At 42.5% G+C, this 19,774-nt stretch overlaps 1 protein-coding gene across 4 annotated transcripts in view; it reads right to left on the bottom strand.

Annotated features, from left to right (window-relative positions):
* The window catches only part of MORC2 (MORC family CW-type zinc finger 2), a 39,233-nt gene extending 24,408 nt beyond the window's left edge, over positions 1-14,825 (bottom strand). The window contains exons 1-4 of one of the 4 annotated variants that reach the window (XM_072415250.1): positions 14,294-14,825; positions 13,631-13,903; positions 9,944-9,997; positions 9,356-9,390 (exon numbers count right to left, since the gene is read on the bottom strand). In XM_072415250.1, coding sequence (XP_072271351.1) covers positions 9,356-9,390; positions 9,944-9,997; positions 13,631-13,698 — 157 coding nt within the window. In that variant the 5' untranslated portion in view covers positions 13,699-13,903; positions 14,294-14,825. The other 3 variants (XM_072415251.1, XM_072415249.1, XM_072415248.1) reach the window with 3 other exon arrangements.
* Positions 14,826-19,774: the final 4,949 nt, after the last annotated feature.

Here is a 19,774-nt window from a genome sequence, read left to right on the forward strand (position 1 = left end):
AGGGATGGGGGTGGTCTAGGAGCTCCGGATATTCATAAATATTATTTGGCGGCCCACCTGAGACACCTTCTACAGTGGGCGTCCCCGCTTCCCCCCAGTGTTTGTATAGAGCTGGAGGGAGGGTGGATAGCTCCGGTACATCCCAATGTTATGCTGTGGAGCTCCTCCCTCCCGCTAACGGACTCTGATCTAACAGCACCCATGCTATTCACAAGAAATGTGTGGAGGACCTGCAGAGGCAACTTTGGTTTAGCATCCTCTCCTTCGAGATTAACCTCTATAATCCTTAATCCACAAATTCCGGACAGTCTGTCTGGTTCAATGTCTGGCCCTTGGAGGGACAGAGGGTTATACCAAATCAGACATATTTTGCATCCATTTGAGCGGAGATTGCTCTCTTTCTCCGAATTAGTTGACAGGGTGGAACTGCCTCGTACTTCTTTTTATGCATATCTTCAAATTAGGCACTATATATTGTCGCTCCAACCCACAGCTACCTTCCAGGCCCTTACTGCCTTTGAAAGATTATGCATGGAGAGCCCCTATACTAAAGGGGTGATCTCTGCAATCTACCGCCTCTTACACACCTCTGCAGAAGGTAGCTCAAATAAATTTAGTTATATGCTCAAATGGGAAGAGGTTATGGGTCGGTCCTTATCCTCCGAAGACTGGTCTGATATTTGGGAAGCAGCTCACAAAAGTTCTATCTGCACTCTATACAAGGAAAACCTTTATAAAATTCTGCTCAGGTGGTACCACACGCCGGTGGTTCTTTCCCGGCTGTTTCCTGCCGTGGACCCCATGTGCTGGAGATGTGGAAAACACAGAGGCACGATAGAACATATATTTTGGTTTTGCCCTCTTATTCAGAAGTATTGGTCACGGGTTAATGACCTCTTGTCCAATGTGTTCCAGCAGCCTGTTCCTTTGGACCTTACCTCCCATCTCCTGGGTCAGCCTCTTACAATATTGCCAATCATGTCTCGCAAGTTAGCATCTCACATCCTGGTCGCAGCACGAACACTAATACCTTCCAGATGGAAGGCGGTTCTGCCCCCTACCATGGAAGACCTCTATACACGAATCCAAGATATACGCCTGATGGAATATCTTACGGCACTTATTAGAAACACTGTGGATAACTTTGAATTGACCTGGGAGGCCTGGGATCAATACTATGCTAGAGATTCTGGTTAACCCATTGGCTTTTCCTTTGCTTGCCGATGTCACAACACCTTACCCCGGTTCCCCTACCTCTAGTTTTGTTCTTAGATACCTATGTTTAGGGATATGACTAAAACAGTCTACATATTTTTTTGCCACCTTAATGTGTATTACTATAGACCTCGATTGCTTTGTGACTGTGTTCTTTTTTTTTTTTTCTTTTCTATGTTTTTGTATCATCCCCCTTTTGTGTACTCCCCTTTAACGTTATGTACCCCTTTTGAACATTTTCAATAAAAACACAATTTCAAAAACTCTGCCTATCAAAAAAATCTACCCTGTTACACATTGCTGGAAGCATCTAGCATCTGAACCCCAATTTCTCTGGAACGGGGAGGCGGTACAGGTGACCAAAGTAGAGGTGCAAGTGGGGGACACTTATGGCTAACACCACCTACAATTGAATGGCTAAGGCATCGTCAGAAAATAAAGAACTCTGCCCATCAAAATAATCTACCCTGTTACACATTGCTGGAGGCTTCTAGCACCTGAACCCCAATTACTCAAGATTGGGGGGTACAGGTGAACAAAATTAAAGCTGCAAATGAGGGACACCTGTGGCTAACGCCCCTTAAAATTTGATCGCTAAGGCATCATCAGAACATAAAGAACTCTGTCCATCAAAAAAAATCTACCCTGTAAGTTTAAGCTGCGTACACACTTGCAATTTTTGTCGTTGGAAAGGATCTTTCACGATCCTTTCCAATGACAAGGGACTGCACGATGCATGAACGGTGCTGTACATACAGCACCGTTCATGCTCTATGGAGAGGGGAGGGGGAGAGCGATGGAGTGGCACCCTGCTGCGCGCTCTCCCCCTTCCCTTTCATTAGGATCGGTTGTCGTCCATCGTCTGTGGATCCGGCAGGACGGTCGTTCAGACGATGGACGACACCAACTGTACACACGGCAGATTTTCGCCCGATATTTGGCCGATGCCGATTATCGGACGATAAAAATCTGCCGTGTGTACGTAGCTTTAGAAGCCTCCAGCTTCTAATGTAACAGGATGATACGTTAGAAGCTGGAGGCTTCTAGGGGCATAGTTCAGTGTTTAATTTATTTCAAAGTAGGCCTACACATGCACACTTGTTGTAACAGGTAAAATTAAAAAAATATTAAAACTTTTAAAAGTTTATGAACTGTGTTATGTTTTGCGGCTCCAGACTATTTTTCTTTAGTGGAAGAGGAGGCAAAATGGCTCTTTTGATAGTAAAGGTTGCTGACCCCTGGCCTAGAGTGTCTAAATTCCAGGTGTAACAGGAAATGGGGACATGATGAAATCTAGTGAGTGAATGGGAAGGTATACAGATCCCAGCCAAGCTCTACGCAGTGCTGTGTGCGTTGGCCTGGACCTGCTCGAGCTGTAAGATGAGATGGTGGTGGAGCGCAGAATGCTACCATCCCTGAGAGAAGGGATGATCTTGTACAAGTGGAAGGACAAAAGTGCGATCTCAAGAACTGGCATCCCATCTCCTTACTGAACATGGACTACAAGATCCTCGTCAAGGTACTGGCCAACCGGCTGAAGAAGGTTATCGGGCAGATAATCCATCCAGACCAGACTTGCGGCATTCCTGGGCGCAGGAATGTGGACACCCTTGCGCTGGTTAGAGACACAGTGCAGTATATCCAACAGCGCAATATCCATGTGGTCAGTCTTGATAAGGAGAAGGCCTTCGACCTTATCTCCCACGGGCACATCCTTAAAGTCTTTCGTAAGTATGGTCTTGGTGAAATGTTTGGCTCTATGTTAACTTGATATACCTTGCTATCCACAGCACAGTGCTGGTGAACAGCTGGAAGATTAACCCTCTTCCAGTCGACTCGGGTCAGATAAGGCTGTTCTCTTTCACCTCTTTGTTTGTTGTATAAAGCTCTTCACCAAGTGCATCAGACAGAATCCAGAGATCAGAGGGATCACCGCACCTGGACCAGACAGATGGGAGGCCAAGTGTTCACTCTAAATTAGAGGTAGGCAAACTCCGGCCTTTAGGCTGAATACGGCCTAGCCAGTATTCCAGTCTAGTCTAACGCCCCCCTAGTTATTTATTGTAGGATCCAGCCTAATTGAATTGTCATGTTATCGCGAGTCCTGGCAATATCAAAAACAAAGCCCTGTGTTTAGTGTGCAACGTTACCAGCAGCCCTTTCAAATGGTCGAATCTCAAGGGGCATTTCGATGCCAAGCACGCGCACACGTAAAGAGACTTTTATTCACTTCTACCGTCAGCTGCCTCATGCTTAGTTTCCAATGTTGTTAGCCCGTGCCAGGCGTGTGACTGCAATGTTTGGCAACACTTATTTATGCAAGCAGCTGTTCTCCAAGATGAAGTTTTGTAATCACCTTAATTACATTCTGTTGCACTCCTCATTATTAGAACCTGATATTGTATCTGTCTTTAAGAACATGCAACATCATGTTTCCCATTGATCATACTGTATTTTTAAATAAAAAACCTTTTCTTGGACACCTTGTTTCTTCTGGCCGAGTGTGCCTTACTGACCTCCTGAAATGGCCTAGTAGTCCAAAAAGTTTGCCGACCCCTGCTCTACATAGACGACATTATTGTGTTCTGCATAAACAAGCTTTCCATCGACGTGCTCATCCAGACCCGCAAAGACTTCGGACGGTTTTCAGGGGCAAAAGTCAACTGCAGGAAGTCGGAAGCCATGCTGGTTCAGAAAGGAGGACAAGGCCTTGAAGTCTTGGGAGGATAGGCTGTCCAAGATGCAACAGAAATTTGGACTCTGGAGCCTCAGAGAACTCAACATCGAAAGAAAAAGCACTGGTGCTCCACAGCGAGATTCTCCCTGTTTTGCAGTACCTCCCTCAGGCCTGGCCACCGCAGACCAAACACCTGCAAAGCCATCACCAGGGCGGTGTTTTACTTCATCTGGGGCTCGAAGATGGACCAAGTGAAGCAGGCAAATAATGTTCAAGCAACATCTAATGGACAGCAAAGGAATTCCAGACATTAGGACAATGCTGAGGATCTTCTTCCCCTGAAACTGTGACCACAGACTTTGGTGGACAGGACTTCAACTTCTGCAGGGAACGCCATGTGAAGTTTCTTCCTCCTCCCCCTAGTGGAGGAGCCTGGGATGGGACAAGCTCCATCCCGTACAACTGGGACACCCCTTGGTTCTATCTGGACACCTTTAGGTTCATTAAGGAGAAGGAGCTACACTGTCTCAAGACGGACCTGTGGAAACCGAAGACACTCTACAAGATCATTTGTGAAAAGGACTCAATGAAACCAGTCCCAGGCTGCAATTCAATAACGTGCAAAGAGGTCTGGACGAACATCGGATCCAAGAGACTCACCAACAGGCACAGGGACTTGGCCTGGCTGGCGGTTCAAGCAAGACTACCCCTTTGGACTTTTATGAATGCCAGGAACTTATGTAGGTACAGGCACTGCCCTTTTCAAATCATCAAAAAAAGGAGACCGTATTGCACGTTTTCTAGCAGTGCCCCTATGCCCAAGCCTTTTTTTGGGGCCCTGAGAAAAAAAAACAGCCTATACGGGTCGAGAACATCCATCACACACCACTGCACTGAGCTGTGTGGTCTGTTCCACGGCATATACACAAAAGAGGAAATAGAAGGAGCTTGGAGGATTATGAACTGCTTTAAAGGATGCTATCTGGTGCACCAGGAAGCGCCTTATCTATCAGCGGGAGAGGATTTCTATAGAGGACTGCAGCAGACTGGTCCTCAGTCTGTTCAGGGACTACACCTTGATAGATTTTCTGAAAGTGGACGTCTGAAAGGACCCCACCTCCTCTACCCAAGCACCCTTTGAACATATAAAAAAACTCTAATAACGCTTTGGGTCTGTAAGTAGACATAAGGGGAAATGAAAAAAAAGAAAAAAAAAAAAAAAAAAAAGGGACAATAGCGTAGATAAAACGACAACCAGTGAGATAAATGGAGAGATGCCTGAAGGGGTGAGGAACCCAGGGGTTCCCAAACTCCTGTAGGTAATAGGCCTAACAGTAAATTGGCTAGAAGGCGGTAAAACATATATAAGCCTATCTGCAACCAAATATTGTCCAAACCATAATCAATATAACATTGAAGGAAGAAGGAAAATATGAGGGTTAAAAATGAGGGCGCAAACCACGTGTTCCACAATCACGTGGAAATTATTCAAAGGTGAAGCAATACTTCAATATAACCAGAGGTAAAGTCAAGCTACATGACGATGACAGCTATCTCCTTGTACGGTCAAAAATGCCTTGACTAAGGTCATGATCTCTTCTAGGCGAATATTAACTTGCCATTGAAGGGGTTTTAGGGGTGGGGAGGTCATGAGCTCCAAGCCAGGTTTTATGGGGCAGTCGATTCCCAAGGTTCTGCAGAAGGCCGAGAGGTCTTTTGGAAAACAGATTGTGGCAGATTTCTCATTGCGGAGCCGTCTGGCTAAAGCCCATCGGTACGGGATATGGTTATTCTTAATAGTAGAGAAAAGGTTGCTGTAGGCGTCGTTGTTGTAAGAACTTTCTTGGTAATGTTGTATAGGTGTCCCATCAAACTCCAGGTTATGCATATTTCAACTTTTGACCATAATCTCACCTTTCAATTCACAGTCCCCAAATCCGAAAATGACATCCCTGGGCCGTGAGGTGTTGGAAGGCCGTCTTAGGGCTCAATGGGCCCTGTCAAATTTATTCCCTTTAAGAAGAGGGCAGCCCTAGGATATTATTAAAAATCGTTTGGACTACCAGTTTAAAATCTGCAGCTTGCAATGGCTTTTGATAAACCCTGATGTTATTTCTGCTTCCTCCAATATCTAAATCCTAAAAGTAGCAGCATAGGTCCCTAAGTTTGGTGTCGTATTCTTGGAATTTCTGTTTAAAGTGAACAATGTTGCCTTTAACCTGTTGCAATTATTTATCCAGACCCTCCTACTCTCCCCAGCTAGAGACTGTAAATGCGTAGGGCCCCAATCTCTTATCAACAAGTAGTTTTGACTTTAACTATAAGGTTTTCAAAATCTGCATTAGTAGGAAGACTCTGTAAATAGTATCTCCACCACAGGCAAAAGCCCATATCTGGAAGCAGAAGGTCTTCTGGGGAATAAAGGGGGCTACGTAGGTGCCATAATGTGAGGTTCTGAATGAGGGTAAGTAACCCCTAGCTGCTTCTGTGTCCCTCCTCGAGAGTTGATGTTGGTAACATCTGGTCTGTAAATATCCTGGACATGTGCGGCCTGGCTCTCAATATAATCACAAGCATCTTCCATTAATTGCTCGGTTTGTCCAGGGATTGTCTACTCGAGGAAGGAAAGGAAGGACTCACCATCGGGGGGACAGAAGCTGCAAGAATCGTCTGCCGCAGAAGCAGAAAGGGTGAGTTTCTACTTGGCAAGCTGTGTTTCTGGGGAAGCCGGAAGGGAAGGAGACTGCAGTGTAGCCCGCCAGTTGGAAGTAGGTGGTGAGGCATCCAACCCAATCATGACTGCTCATAAGAAGGCCGCAGGAGTAGATTCCCCCATGTAGTCCTGGATCGAGGATTGGGAGTACCCGGACTGAATGCAAGATGGTGAGAGCCTTCAGAAGTTTGGACTTTCTTGCCTATGATCACTACTGGTAATGCCCTCCTGAGCATGGACTACAAGATCCTTGTCAAGGTTCTGGCTAACCAGCTGAAGAAAGTTAACAGCCTTGCGCTGGTTAGAGACACAGTGTAGTATATCCAAGACCAAAATATCCACGTGGTCAGTCCTGACCAGGAGAAGGCCTTTGACCTGGTCTCCCACGGGCTCATGCTTAAAGCCTTTCGTAAGTTCGGTCTTGGTGAAATGTTTGGCTCATATGGTTAACTTGATGTAACTTGATATCCACAGCAGGGTGCTGGTGAACGGCTGGAAGATTCACCCTTTTCCAGGCCACCATGGGGTCAGATAAGGCTGTCCTCTTTCACCTCTTCTTTGTTTGTTGTAAAGAGCTCTTCGCCGAGTGCATCAGACAGAATCCAGAGATCAGAGGGATCCCTGCACCTGGACCAGACAGATGGGAGACCAGGTGTTCACACTACATAGACAACATGATTGTGTTCTGCAAAGAAAAGCTTTCCATCAACGTGCTCGTCCAGACCTGCAAAGACTTCAGCCGAGCTTCAGGGGCAAAAGTCAACTGCAGGAAGTTGGAAGCCATGCTCTTCGCAAAACTGGTACCTACCCTCCTCTGCAACCATCCCATTCAACATCGGACCGGATTTCATCAAGATCATCGACATCTGGCCTGGAAAGGAGGGCACAGCCCTGAAGTCTTGGAAGGAGAGGCTGTCCAAGATGCAACAGAAGTTTGGACTCTGGAGCCTCAGAGAACTCACCATCAAAGGAAAAGCACTGGTGCTCCACAGCGAGATTCTCCGTTTTGCAGTACCTCCCCCAGGCCTGGCCACCGCAGACCAAACACCTGCAAAGCCATCACCAGGGCAGTGTTTTACTTCATCTGGGGCTTAAAGATGGACCAAGCGAAGCGAGCAGTGATGTTCAAGGAACATCTGATGGGCAGCAAAGGAATTCCAGACATCGGGACGATGCTGAGGATCTTCTTCCCCTGTAACTGTGACCGTAGACATTGGTGGACAAGAATTCAACTTCTGCACGACTCCATGTCACCTTTCTTCCTCCTCCCGTGAGGGAGGCTAGGATGGGTCAGCTCCATCCCATACAACTGGGACACCCCTTGCTTCTACTTAGACACCTTCAAGTTCATCAAGGAGAAAGAGCTGCACTGCCTCACGACCGACCTGTGTAAACCGAAGACAGTCTCTACAAGATCATCTGTGAAAAGGACTCAATGGAACCAGTTCCGGGCCGCAATTCAGTAGCATGTAAAGAGGTCTGGACAAAAATCGGATCCAAGAGACTGAAGTGTAGCCCGCCAGTTGGAAGTAGGTGGTAAGGGATCCAACCCAATAATGACTGCTCATAAGGTCGTAAAAGTAGATTCCCCCATGTAGTCCCGAATCGCTGAAAGCGAGATGGGGAGAGCCTTCAAAAGTCTGAACGTTCTTGCCTATGATCGCTACTGGTAATGCCCGCTAAATCTTCCAAGGATGCTGGTACAAGATGGAGCTCTCTGTCTCTAGGCTGCCATCTTACGTGTCTGCCAATCCATGCCCCTACTGTCATGAACTGTAACATGCCAACAATGGCCTGCAGAGTTTGACTGGGGTTTTGACTACTTTAAAGTAGATACTCTCTGAGCACTGCCCAGTCTGACCTTGAGGTAAATTTGCTGGGACATCCATTTCTGGAACGATTTGCAACTGTCTTGAATGTAGACTGATGGACCTTCACTTTTATTTGGAAATTGTCTCATAACATTGTCTCGCACACACCTGAATGCTACAGACCACCAAACTGCCTAAATTTCTGCTTTTATAGAGGTCACTCTTGATGATGAGAAATTTATCACATGTATTTGATTAACGCCTGGCAACTATGAACAGATAGTCTTAGGGGGTGAGCTCTTTCTGCAGCCATTTTTAACTCTTTAACCTCCCTACCGGTAATCATGAGTCACACATGGGGTCGCTTTACCCTAAAAAAACAAAAAACACAAATCAAAGCCCAGCTTGCTCCAGAAGTTAATGAATGTCTAGGCTCCATGTAGATTTTCATTTTGCTTTGTTTTTGATTAACTTACAGTGAGGATTTTATACAGTAACTGACACCACACTGCCTAATATGTTGAGACAAGCATCTATCCAAATTGCATTTATTAAAATAATGTACCTGTTCCGACTTACATACAAATTCAACTTAAGAAAAAACCTACAGTCCCTAGCTTGTATGTAACCGGGGGACTACCTGTACTCTTTTATTCCTATGGAAGGGTGTTCTTAATATTCACACACTTTTCAATTTCCACTTTTGTTAACTAAATAATGACACCGTATAATTGGTAATGTGGTGGTGTTTATCGGAGGTTTTATTTACCTAATTTTAAGAACAAATGATTTGTAAAATGTCCAATATGCAAAACCCAACAAATAAAAGAGGATCTACTTCTTTTGTTCATGACTAGAGATAGAGCGAAAGAGAAGGCACACACACACGCACGGATCACCGCAGAAAGAGAATGAAAACAAAGCATGTTCAAAAAATACCTGTGTAAATATCAATTCTTGTAGCATCAGCATCTCTGAAAAATTAAATTTATAAGTCATTATTAAATTTATTCATAGCATTTGAAGTAATTCTAGCTAGTCTTTTGATCTAGGTACCTTTAAAAGATAACACAACAAAAAACTGACTAAAAATTTTTTTATTACATCATTTTTTTTTTTTTACACAGACCTACAGACCTGGATTAAACTTTGATTTTACCTGGATTTCAGACGTAAACAAAAATGCACCAGCTATTACAGTATTAGGTTTCTTAGGATTTCTTTAAAAACTTTCTAAGAACTTTAAAGTCCATTGGTCAGTACTGAGCACATAATTATGTTTTTATTTTAATAAGTGTTACAATGTGCTTCAAAAAGGTAAGTGTGCTCTATTATATGCCTCCCCACAACCTTTATCAGGCATGGAATACACACAAATTTCTATCAAATAACATTTCTAAGACTGAGCTTTTTTATGGTAGTTAAATTAACCATAGCAAATGCAAACCAAAGTAAAAACACAGTTATAAAATAATATAAAATAAACAAAGTTACACAATTTTATAGTAAACACAAGACATTACATACCTTGCATTATCAACTAGTTCAGCCAAAGCCCCAAAAAGAAACTCATGAGTTGTGCTATTTAAAGAAAAAAAAAGGGTAATAATTAATATGTTGGATTTTGTAGCCTGTTTAATAATAAAAAAAAATACATACTTAATTACTTTACAGTCAAGACTGGTTACCCTTTTATATTAATCTTGACAAAAAAATCTCCTTTTTTTTTTACTCACTAGATGGTGCGGTGTCCTCATGTATGCTGCATAACAAACTCTTGCCATCCTAGACATTATTAGAGTTTGTTACACATTTTACATGGAGACACAGCACTATCTACTGGTGACCAACAATAACGCACAAGTTAAGAGCAAGTAACTCAGTATACCAAATTTAAAAGTAAAAAGTAATTTACCCAGTAAAAAAGTAAAGGAAAAAATCAGACTGAGTCTATGTGATTTTAACACACACCATTACTGTATTTATTCATAATAATTTTGTATCTTAGGTTTGTACTTAAGTCAATGTAGTTTTCCTGTTTTTTTTTCTTCAGGTAAATGTGGGTATTCTGGCTTATATTCGAGTATAGATTGTAACCAGCCAATTCAAACATGTAAAAAAACACCCAAAAACTTGCAGCCCAACTCAGCTAATCCATCTATTCCAGACATCTAATGTGTTCTATAAAACACAAGTCACTACTACTAAATTACTGCAAGGGCTTGTAGGTAGGTGAATGCTGTACACTTTCAGTTACATTCATATTGCATTTAAGATGTTCCCAAGATCTTTTACAGTTTCCTATGATCTTCTTCCGATCTGCACTGGACCCTTTTAACATTTTCTAAGCTGCTTTCGCACATCCATTTACTCGTTAGTGTACACAAGCTCTAAAAATGCCAGAAACAACCATATGATCTTTGTATATTCTACTAATATTTGCCAGCAGGACAATGCAGGAAAGAAAATTATACTAAAGTAATCTAAAACACATTAAGTGTAGTGGATTACGACAGGGTTCCCAAAAGCAACAAGTTGGTTTCGACCATGCAGTTGTTATTTATTTGCAAAGTGGATGATCAGCTGCATGGTTTCACAAGTGCTTGTACGAGGTTCAATCTATTACAGCAGACCAAGTATAGCCAACTGTCCTGAATGCAATAGATGGACCTCAAAATTTAAAACTTTTTATCTTGGTTTAATAACCATTCAACTTCAAAACAAACCTATTGAAATGATGCTCATTGTTAAAACATATTGCAGCCAATTATACACTGCTGGAAAAAGATATTTAGGGCCGACACCAAAATCTTCACCCTATTCTTCTTCCTACGTCACCTGATGCAGGCACGAGATCAGGCAACGTAGATGGGAAATCTCACTGCGCATGCTTTCATCTCGGGCATGCGCAGAAGGAGCAACAAAGAGCCTTCTGGGATGCGTGACACTAGGCGATTGAGAGCAAAGGGGTGGTGCTGCAACCTTTTTTTGTCAGGGATCGGTTCCAGCCTGACAACCAGCAGGCAATGGAAAGGTGGGGCTCTGCATCAGTTCCAGGTGTAGTAAGCATTCTTTTCCAGGTGTAGTAAGTATTCATGAAAGAAAGTGACGTCCCGCCTAAAACAGGACTTCTTTTTGAAAATAATGGTGAAGATTGAATTGTGACATGTAGATGGTTTAAACTAGTGTTGGCCTTAGCACCAAGTGTCATGATGCAGACCTTTTTGGGCTCCCTGGGATCTCTTGGACTTGTCATCATCACAGTCACTGTGGCAGGACTGTTTGAGAAGATTCCCACAAATGTATTCACTGATCTCTCTCCAGATGGGAACCCATCTCTTCATATTGGTCCGGTAAAGCCAAAAAATTGAAGTTTGACCACAAAGTCTGCCATTACCATCATCACAAGGGAAGGCGAGTGATAATATTGTGTGGGCAGATCTTCTTGCTGAAGAAAGTTTTTCAAAGGGTAAAGCATATTTTCTACTAGGTTTTGCAAATACACAGGAACCCAAGTTTAGTAGGTCTTGACAAGGGCTGAGTAAGAATAAAACAAGGGAGTTTCTCTAGCTTTTTCTTCTGAGGTAGACGATTGTTCTTAAGCAAAATCCTTAATCAGTAACAGAGCCCGTGGAAGCCACAGGAGTGTCTAGCATGTTATGTTCACAGTAAAGCAAAGTGAGGCTCAGTGTATCAGGCAAGGTCTCACATACTCACAAAAACCAAACAGCTTGAAGCAGCTAATGGTCAGAGGACATTGTAGGTAGGCAGCAGGAACAGAATGATGATTATTTTTCTGCACTATTTGATGGGAAAGAGACAACGGCATATACTTGTGAACACCAGAAAATGTAATAGCTCGCTGTGACCAATGTGAATTAGTAGCTTGGCCCAACTGGACTACTTGCGAAGGAAGTCTTCAGAAACAGGGAAGAAGGCAAGCAAATGCCAATGACAGGGTAACATGAATGAACTGAAGGCCATTTCTAAGCTATCCTTGCAGCATCCAATTGACATGGTTTACAGTGGAGGTGGCATTCTTGAAAAGCGTCATGATAGATGTGCCAGATAAGTGCGACTGAGGAGACCAGCTTTTGCAGGAGAGAAGTAGATGGTTAAATGAAGAATAAACTTTACTAGTGAAAAATATTCTTTGTACAGCAGAGCTGATGAAAAGATGTCCAACCTTCTATGAACCTGGTAAAATAGGGGGATGCGAGGGTACAATCCCAATAAACAGGATCTCCTGTGTTCCTTAATAGGGGAGTAGGAAATGAAACTAGCTTTTAGCCCAGATTCAAGTTCAGTTTGGGAGGCTTATCGTTCAGAAGTCCATCGAACGTCAATGTCCACCCTAAGTTTTAATCTTCTGATGAAAATGAATCTTCCAAAGTAAAACAGGAAAAGAACTGTATCAACTAGTGTTTTAACCTATCCATGATCATGGTTATTCATCTTGAGTGTGTAATGAAGAGTTATACTAAAAAAAATAAATAAGTTTCTTCCTAGCAATGCTACGCACATTGCTTCTTTGTTGCAATTTCAGAACCAAGGGATGGTCAAAGAGTTGATTAATGTGTTCATAAACAGGAAAACCATCTGAAAACAAATATCATGTGACAATACCAACATTATTACGCAGCACTGTACAAAGTCCATAGTCATGTCACTAGCTGTCCCTCAAAGGGGCTCACAATCTTATGTCTCTACCATAGTCATATGTCATTATTATAGTCTAAGGTCAGTTTTAGTGGAAGCCAATTAACGTAACGGCATGTTTTTGGATTGTGGAAGGAAACCCACTAAGACACAGGGAGAACCTGCAAACTCCATACAGACGGTGTCCTCGCCGAGATTCAAACATGGGACCCAGCGCTGCAAAGGCCAAAGTGCTAACCATGAGCCACCGTGCTGCAGCTGCATACTTTGTTCTAAGTTAAAGCGGACCTGTATTCTAGACAGACGGTGAGACAAAAGATCATGCATGGAGGCCAAGGCCCCAACCAAGCACATATGTGCAAATCTCTTTGCATGTGAATATATTATATAAAATTATAATCTTACCAAGGATTTGTATGCTACGTTAGCACAATCACTTTCCAACATCAGTGCTATGATTGCATGATTCATGCAATGTTGGTCAAACACTCTGGCAGTCACAATAAAGATCAAACCACAAAAATTAAGAACAATCTTCAGAAGCAGAATACTTACGAATTAGTGTGTAGATACTCGAAGGTCAGCTGTGCTCGGTTCAAGCTGCTATAGTTTGTAAAAGCCATGATTTCACTGAATAATACTGTACAAGGCTGAGGACAATCTATAGTTGTATACGGTTATTGTTCAATGGTTATATCGGTAACACGTATGTTGATCATACAACACGCCTCCAGTCAGAAGCCCGCTGCCCACCACAACTGACAAAATGTCTCCAACCTTCAGGTATAAACAATGATCTCCTCAAGATTCAACAAAGCACAGGAGTACCTGTAAGTGTAAACAGAATTAAATATCATGTTTCCACATTATTTCTTGGCCATGCAGCCCCTAAATCCATATATACCCTGAATGTGGAGTCTGCTACACCCACCCTGTACACTTGTAGAACAATAGGGACCTAAATGAAATGGGACTGCAGTCAGTTTACAGCTCCATGTGGGTGCATTGTGTGCTCCAATACCTCCACAAGCCACTCCTACGGCCGGAGCCCGGCAATGGGGCCCCTGAGATCAGACACCGTTATACAATAAGGACAAGCACCATGTGCTCGGCTCTCTCCTGTCCTAGCAGCGGCGAGCTCTCTAATCTATAGGAATGTCTTCTTCCTACACCTCCTGCATTCTGAAACGTCTATCTAGCAGTCCCTGGCTCTCTAACCAGTTTCCGGCGGGGTTCTCCGCCCCTTCCGCACTGCGCCAAGCTCTCCGGTCGCCGCCCGCCGCCTCTTTATCACGCCTCCATCAACAGGGACGCCACATTGCTGGACTGGCTACGCGTGACAATGGCGGATTCTACACGGGATGACTTCTATCGCTTCAATGTTGTCAGGCTGCGTCATGGACGGCAAGGCGGTACAGGGACCCTGGCCAGGCTCCCGGGGGCTGCATACGTGACGTGGCGGCGGGAGGGTGGTGCGGGAAGTCGAGGTGCAGGGCGGGGAAGAGAAAGACACCAGCAGGCGCAAAATGGAGATTCATGCGTGCGCGCTAAATTGTCTTTCTTGTTGGCACTTGGAGCTGAGCTCTGTTCGCGGTTCTGATTTCATTATGTGTAATGGTAGCGGGCGGTGTGTTAGTTGTGGAGAATAGCATAATCGTCAGTCGGTAATACTGATCCGATGTATCGTCCTATTCCTCGTATAGTCCGATGTTTTCTGTCAGATTATGGTGGCTGCAGAGGGCGCTGGTGGGCTTGTTACCTCAGGATGCCTCCCAGCAGCCAGGAAAATGGCCCTGGTGACGCAGTTGTATTCTATTGACCGGCTGGAACCGGTTTTAGTGTGCGAGTTAAATTCGGCTCAGGTTTAGCAATCACCAGCAATCAAGTATTTGTGCAGTGAGTCTGACATCTTTAACCTGAAGTTTACACGTTTTCTGTTTACCCCTATAAATACTGGGTCATTCCAGCTTGTGTATACAAAGCAATGTTTATAGGAGGAACTATAGTTGTTCATTTTTAAATTGTGAGTAGGATTTTTCCGTGTGGGACAGGCGATGTCACTGTTGCAGCAAAAAAAAAAAAAAAAATGCTTACCTGCCTGTTTAAAATCTGTTTTACATAAGAGTAGACAACCCTTTCATTTAAAGTAAAAAAAAAAAAATTTACTGCAAAAAGAGGGAAGCACTTACCGCAGTGATCAACCTTGATTAACATCTCTGTTTATGGATATATATCTAGCAACGTCTCACAAAATGCACCATCAATGACCACTAAAGATTTACAACCACTGACTAGCAGCTCTACCCTTCAATGGCTTTTGGCATTTGTTTGTCGCAGTTGTAAATGGTGAGCCATGTATGCTTAATCTGATGAAAATGTATGGCAAAATACCCCAGGACCGTACAGAAGGCAGGAAAATCCAAAGAAAAAGATAATTTGCTGATCGTCCGCTAATGTAGGACACACCACAAACTATGTAGCACAATTAAGTTTGTGCAGCCAGCGGATCGTCTCTTCAACGATCTAATTATCTACTGAACATTACAACTTGTTGGGTATTTACCCACTGTGTAATGGAAACTTAACTCGTGGTTGGATTATGACAGTGTTGTACACAGAGAGGCCATCCTGTTACCTACTTGATCACCATACAGAATTTTTATATGTAGAATAATTACACTTTTTTTTCAGCTTCTTGCTAACTCATGGGGAGAAGTCAAGAAAGTGCGGACGAGGATCCACATTTGGTGTGGGTGCTTTTCTCGTGGTATCATCCAGAGGGCTCAAAATGCTATGTTTAGTGCTATGTTCAGTTGTCCCTTCTAGACAGGGTACATGCTCTTGAAGATTACATCACCTTAGTTCACATCACCTAGGTTAAAATTCAACTAAAGGATTGTGAGAAATATCCATATCAAAGGTCTACTGAAGGCTGCTTTTGCCATTTTTTTTAAGCAACTCCAATTTATTGGAGCTTAACCTATATAGGATTTACTAAACCCAGGCAACAAGCTGGCTCAATTAGGTCATAACATGCAGTTATCTATTCCATAGATTTTGTCTTGGTAAAAGAGGTCATTCTTCACAGTGAACAATGTCTAAAAGCCTTTGCTGGAGCTACACTGCAAATCCTTGCTTTATTAGTGTGCACTGATGTGCCCTTTTTTGGTTTGAATCTGACAAGCCTAAACTTACAGATGGGGCTTATCCCTCTCACCTTATTGTGCAGAAGGACTCTGCTGCCTACTTTGCCCAGGGCTGAATTTGTGTTCCCAGATATTGCCTTGGGCCTGAGGTTGAGAGGCTTCCCTTTAATGAAACAAAAATTGGGAAAAAAACATCCTAATGTTTAATGTATATGGAATTATTATCCATCTAAAAAGGTAGATAAACGTAATAAAAGACAAATCCCTCTAATAAATATTACTTAGGTTTTTAAAATGACTTTTTTTACTTGGTCTCGGCTGCCTATAGTCTGCTGTACAGCAGAGCTAATAAAGAAACTGCACATAAAGCGAAGCAATTGTGAAGCAATAAGCATACTGCCAGGTGCAAGCAGAGATTAACTCGTAGGTGTGCAGTTTCTCCTTCCACTTCCCAGTCCCAGGCTGTGTGGAACTGTCACTTAAAGCTATAAAAGTGTAAGGTCCTCTCCCAGACATGGTTGTGCAATTAGGCAGACTATGAAAATATCAGAACTGGAAGGACAGATGTGTAAATCCTTTATCACTCTTCAAGAGTTGACATATATAATTAGCTGATCCCCTGGAGCTTTTTATGTCTCCTATTGAGTAATATAGATTTTCTTTTCTATGAAACAGTAAAACCCTTGTATTAGCTTGATTTAGGAAACAAATATCCTAATTGTAGCAGGCATTGCCATTATTTAAGGAATGTCTAAATATATTTAGATAATAAAAACTATGGTGTTAACATGAATATTGCAATAATTTAATATTTATTATTTTGTTAAGTCCCCCCAAGCCTAGTATGGTTAGACAAAGAGAAGTATTACAGCTATAGTCAAGGTGCAAACAAATTATATATATATATATATATATATATATACTATGAAAATATATTCTTTATTATCAGCAAATACCTTTGAAAAACCAGCCATTACCAGGTGAGCGTCATCTATCCTAAGACCAGAACTGTAGAATGTACCCAGCAGGTCCACCCTCTATAGGCTGGCTGCAGAAAACTAGAGAGGGTGGATACAAGACCGGTCTTTACCAAGGAGAAGCAGCAGCAGTAAATGGATTTTATTATAGGTAATCTGAACAAAGGCAAGATTTCTGTAAGGATGCTACACTGATCCGGAAGAAATACAGCAATCATACCAAGAATAACCATGCATTTTATATTTTGACAATCTTTACTTGCTATCTGCATGACATGAGCTTAGCACGTCAACAGAGGTTGTGCTGTATCGTTGAAGGTGTAAGGGAGTAAACGTCACCATAAAGATAACAAACGTTTAATGTGGCTCCGTAATGTGTATGGCTTCATATTTTTGCCCAAAGATGACTTAGAAAACAGTAGTAGGCACCACTAAATACTCAGAGGCTTACTGGAATCGGTAGAAACTAAAGACCTACATGTACTCCGTACTGTCTAAGCCAAAGGACGCTGCCCTGGAAATTGACCGAATCCATAGAGCTATAGGCCCGAAATTATCAGATTCCAGATGCCCCAGGGATGTCGCATACATGCTTATAAGCTCAAAGATGACATTATGAGATGGACCCAGGAACAAGATGACATCTTGAATGATTCCCAGGTTCTGCTACTCCAGGATTTATCTTGATGCATGCTGGCCCAACAGAGATCACTAAAACCATTATTGGAAGTTCTGTGTTCCCAAAACATCCGCTACTGGTGGGGTTTTCATTTTCTTTCCAACTTACTGCTTTCAAAGATGGTCACCCAGCAACACTCCATAGGATATCATAGTTGTGCAACTGGGATTAAAAAAGCAAGGGGTTTCAATATTGTTCGCCACCACCGTACCCTAGAAACTGGGAGAACTTTACTGAGATGGTGAAGGCCGATACTTGAAGGGTTTGGGTGGTGACCAGGCAGTAACATTGGCCGGTATTTACATGCCTTCCGCAAATCAAGAATCATTGCTAAAATCAACCTTGGAGCAAATGCTGTATGTTTGCCGTATTTTTAATCCCTGCGAGAGAGATTATACATTTTTCTCCCACCCCCACCAGACGTTCTCTATAATTGACCATTTCTGGATGCGCCAATCTGATTTACACAGAGTAAAAGGGTGTTCGATAGGATAAATCAGATCATGCCGCGGCCATTCTACACATTCAGATTCCTTACAAAAGATACAAATTCTAGAACTGGAAACTAAATGAAAATCTTATGGGAGATCTAGTTGTAATCAAAGAGACAGAAAAAGAATAGCACCACTAGTTTACCACAAACAACACATCTGAGAGTAACCCATTAGTAGTCTGGAAAGCACATAAGTCGGTCATAGAGGGACACCTTATAAAACACAGTACATGGCTTAAAGCTAGGCAACAAGAAATCGTGCACCTTCTTCAAAACATTAGGGAAGTAGAAATAAAACACAAAAGGGATCCCACCTTAGAGAATGGCCAGGAATTGATATCCTTGAAAAATCAATTGGCAGCATTATGCCTTAATAAAGCTAAGGTCAAGCTAGCAAAATGTAGAAGATAGTATTACAAATTTGGGAACAAATGCAGCCGTATTTTATGAAGAGCTCTGCAGAGGCAGAGCGCACTAGAAAGGTAAATGATACCAGGTGCGTGACATAGTAGAGGCGTTCAAAAAATACTGCGTCACTATATAATATTAATAATTTAGACCATACATCTCAAGCGCCTACTTTGGTAAAAGCAGCAAGGAAATATTGAACTAAGGTTAAGTTGTCTAAAACCAAAAGCCACCTAAGATTTATACATCCCAAGAGTTCTCAGGAGAGTCATGGATGTGCAAAAAAGGGGCCACCAAGGTGTTGAGTTTTTCATTTTTATGGTTTTTAACTAATGTAAAAATCCAAGCGCTGGACTCCCTTTTGCTCCATTTAAATTATCCCTCTGATACAAACAATACTAAAAGAACTATGTGGGAAACCCTACCTTTGCCATTTTTTTTCCAATTTTATTAAAACATAAGGATGTCAATATGTCAAATAAGTGTCATTTACAAGGATCCCATGGCGGAGTAAACACCCATGTATTTTTCTCCAAAAACTGTACCTTCCCAAATCGGAAGGGGATATTATTGTTCCTAATTTATGCCTTTATAGTTTAAACATATGTTTCCACATATGGCAAATATGGAAGCCACACAGACTTCCATGTGCCAACAAATGGTGATGGTAAGTATCTCTCGGCATATAGTTGACTAGCTTAAGGTCTGTATGCTTAAACTACCGCTTAGAACATTCTACATCCTTTAAAGAGGATCTTAGAGCCCTACTACATAGCAAGCCTTTCTACTCGTCTGAAGTACTCAAAAATAATTTACTCATCAGAAATACGGTGGTAACCTGGAGAGAAACTAGGTAAAAGCACCAATCTGTCTAGGTACTAGGCAATCTCAGGTTTCCAAAGGGACTAATGTGCAGGACCCCGGATTTGGGCATCAAGAGGTATTTACTATATGAAAAATTTGTTCTACCCTGATCTATCTGGACTATAGCTTTGG

The sequence above is a fragment of the Pyxicephalus adspersus genome, chromosome 6 (assembly GCF_032062135.1).
Source record: "Pyxicephalus adspersus chromosome 6, UCB_Pads_2.0, whole genome shotgun sequence".
Classification (NCBI taxonomy): domain Eukaryota; kingdom Metazoa; phylum Chordata; class Amphibia; order Anura; family Pyxicephalidae; genus Pyxicephalus; species Pyxicephalus adspersus.